Source organism: Pituophis catenifer, unplaced genomic scaffold (genome assembly GCF_029215685.1).
Source record: "Pituophis catenifer annectens isolate HBS135680 unplaced genomic scaffold, rPitCat1.0.hap2 SCAF_4, whole genome shotgun sequence".
In the NCBI taxonomy this organism is placed as follows: domain Eukaryota; kingdom Metazoa; phylum Chordata; class Lepidosauria; order Squamata; family Colubridae; genus Pituophis; species Pituophis catenifer.
The window spans coordinates 78,997,657-78,999,240 of NW_027256884.1; the positions used below are offsets into that span (position 1 = coordinate 78,997,657).

General features: G+C 66.2%; 1 protein-coding gene across 1 annotated transcript; it reads right to left on the reverse strand.

The window, feature by feature from the left end:
- Nucleotides 1-289: 289 nt before the first annotated feature.
- OLIG2 (oligodendrocyte transcription factor 2) lies at nt 290-1,240 on the reverse strand. Its single transcript, XM_070943556.1, has one exon. The coding sequence runs from the start codon at nt 1,238-1,240 to the stop codon at nt 290-292; it is 951 nt and encodes a 316-aa protein (XP_070799657.1).
- Between the last annotated feature and the right edge of the window lie 344 nt (nt 1,241-1,584).

Sequence of the window (1,584 nt, forward strand, 5' to 3'; positions counted from 1 at the left end):
CTGTCTTTACAAAGAGAAAGAAGAGAAACCCGACTCTCACTTCCAACAGCCGCGCCTGCTGCGTTTCCACCCGAACCGGGGCTGGCAGCGGAGCGAAGGCGGCAGCTCAGTTCCGCGATGGACGGACTCCTTCTCCGAGGGCCTTTAGCGTCCGGGGCTTTGGATTCGCTCTCTCGGAAAGTCCTGGAGGAAACCTACCTTGGGCTGGCGGGCGATTGCCTCTCCCCAAGGGGTCATCCCCGCTCCCGGTTGCCTGCCCTCCCCTCCCTCCTTCCCGCCGCGCCGCCTTTTATTTGGCGTCGCCGGTCAATCTGGGCAGGTTGGGCGCGTTCAGCCCGGAGACGTGGTGGTGCGACGGGGCCGGCACCTGGCACATGCTGCAGGGACACGGCATCCCGCCCCAGTGCTGGAAGCCGCCGCTCAGCGGAGCCGCGGCGGCGGCGGCGGCGGCGGCAGCGGCGGCGGCGGCGGCTGCAGCCGCAGCGCTCGGCGGAGACTTGAGCAAGCCGTGCGAGGGTCGGATGGAGCTGACGGCCGACAGCCCCGCGGAGCCGGGCAGGGAAGCGCTGGAGACGGCGGCAGGGGGCAAGATGGGGTGGTGCACGGCGTGGGAAGCCGGGTGAGTGGGCAGAGGCGCGGCGTGGCCCACCAGGCTCCCCGAGCAAGCGGCGGCGGCGGCGGCGGCGGCGGGGTGAAAGCCGGCGGCGTGGTGGCCGCCGTAGATCTCGCTGAGCAGGCGCTTCATCTCCTCCAGCGAGTTGGTGAGCATCAGGATGTAGTTGCGCGCCAGCAGGAGGGTGGCGATCTTGGAGAGCTTGCGCACCGAAGGGCCGTGCGCGTAGGGCATGACCTCCCGCAGCCCGTCCATGGCGATGTTGAGGTCGTGCATCCGCTTGCGCTCCCGGCTGTTGATCTTCAGGCGCAGCTGCTGCAGCTCCGGCTCCGTCATTTGCTTCTTGTCCTTCTTGGAGGCCGAGGAAGAGGACGAGGAAGAGGACGAGGAGGAGGAGGAGGACGAGGGCGACTTGAAGGCCAGCTTGTCCACCACCACCACACCGGCGGCGCTCATGGCGCTGCGCAGCTCCGCGCTGAGCTCCGCGGGGGAATCGCTGGGCGTCGAACTGGATACGGCGCCGCCCGCCGAGAAGCCCCCGCCGCTCTTGCTCCTGGCCGACACGAAGAGCTCATCGGGCTCCGGAGACGAAGGGCGGCTCGACACCAGGCTCGCGTCCGAGTCCATGCTGGCCCGCCGCCCCGGCCGCCTGCGGAGGAAAGAGAGAGACAAGCGGCGTCAGGCAACGGAGCAGCCCAGCCGACTGGCGGCAAAGCTTCCAAAGGATCGCCGTCGGGGAAGCCCCGAACCGGAGCCCGAAGAGGTCAGCCCAGATTCGCCCTCGCTTGCCGGCAAACGTGGATAAAGCCAGGCGCCGGTACTGAAAATGTGCGGCACGTCTGAATGACGGAAAGTTAAAGCCCGGGGACTTCAGGGGGCTTTAGAGTTCATATTTAATTTAGTTGGCTTGTGGCCAGTATGTTGGCTAAAGCATTTTTGTATTTAAGAAATCACCATTATTTATTTGTCAG

Excerpts from the sequence above, each read along its gene's own strand:
- OLIG2 (XM_070943556.1), bottom strand. The coding sequence starts at position 1,240 with ATGGACTCGGACGCGAGCCTGGTGTCGAGCCGCCCTTCGTCTCCGGAG.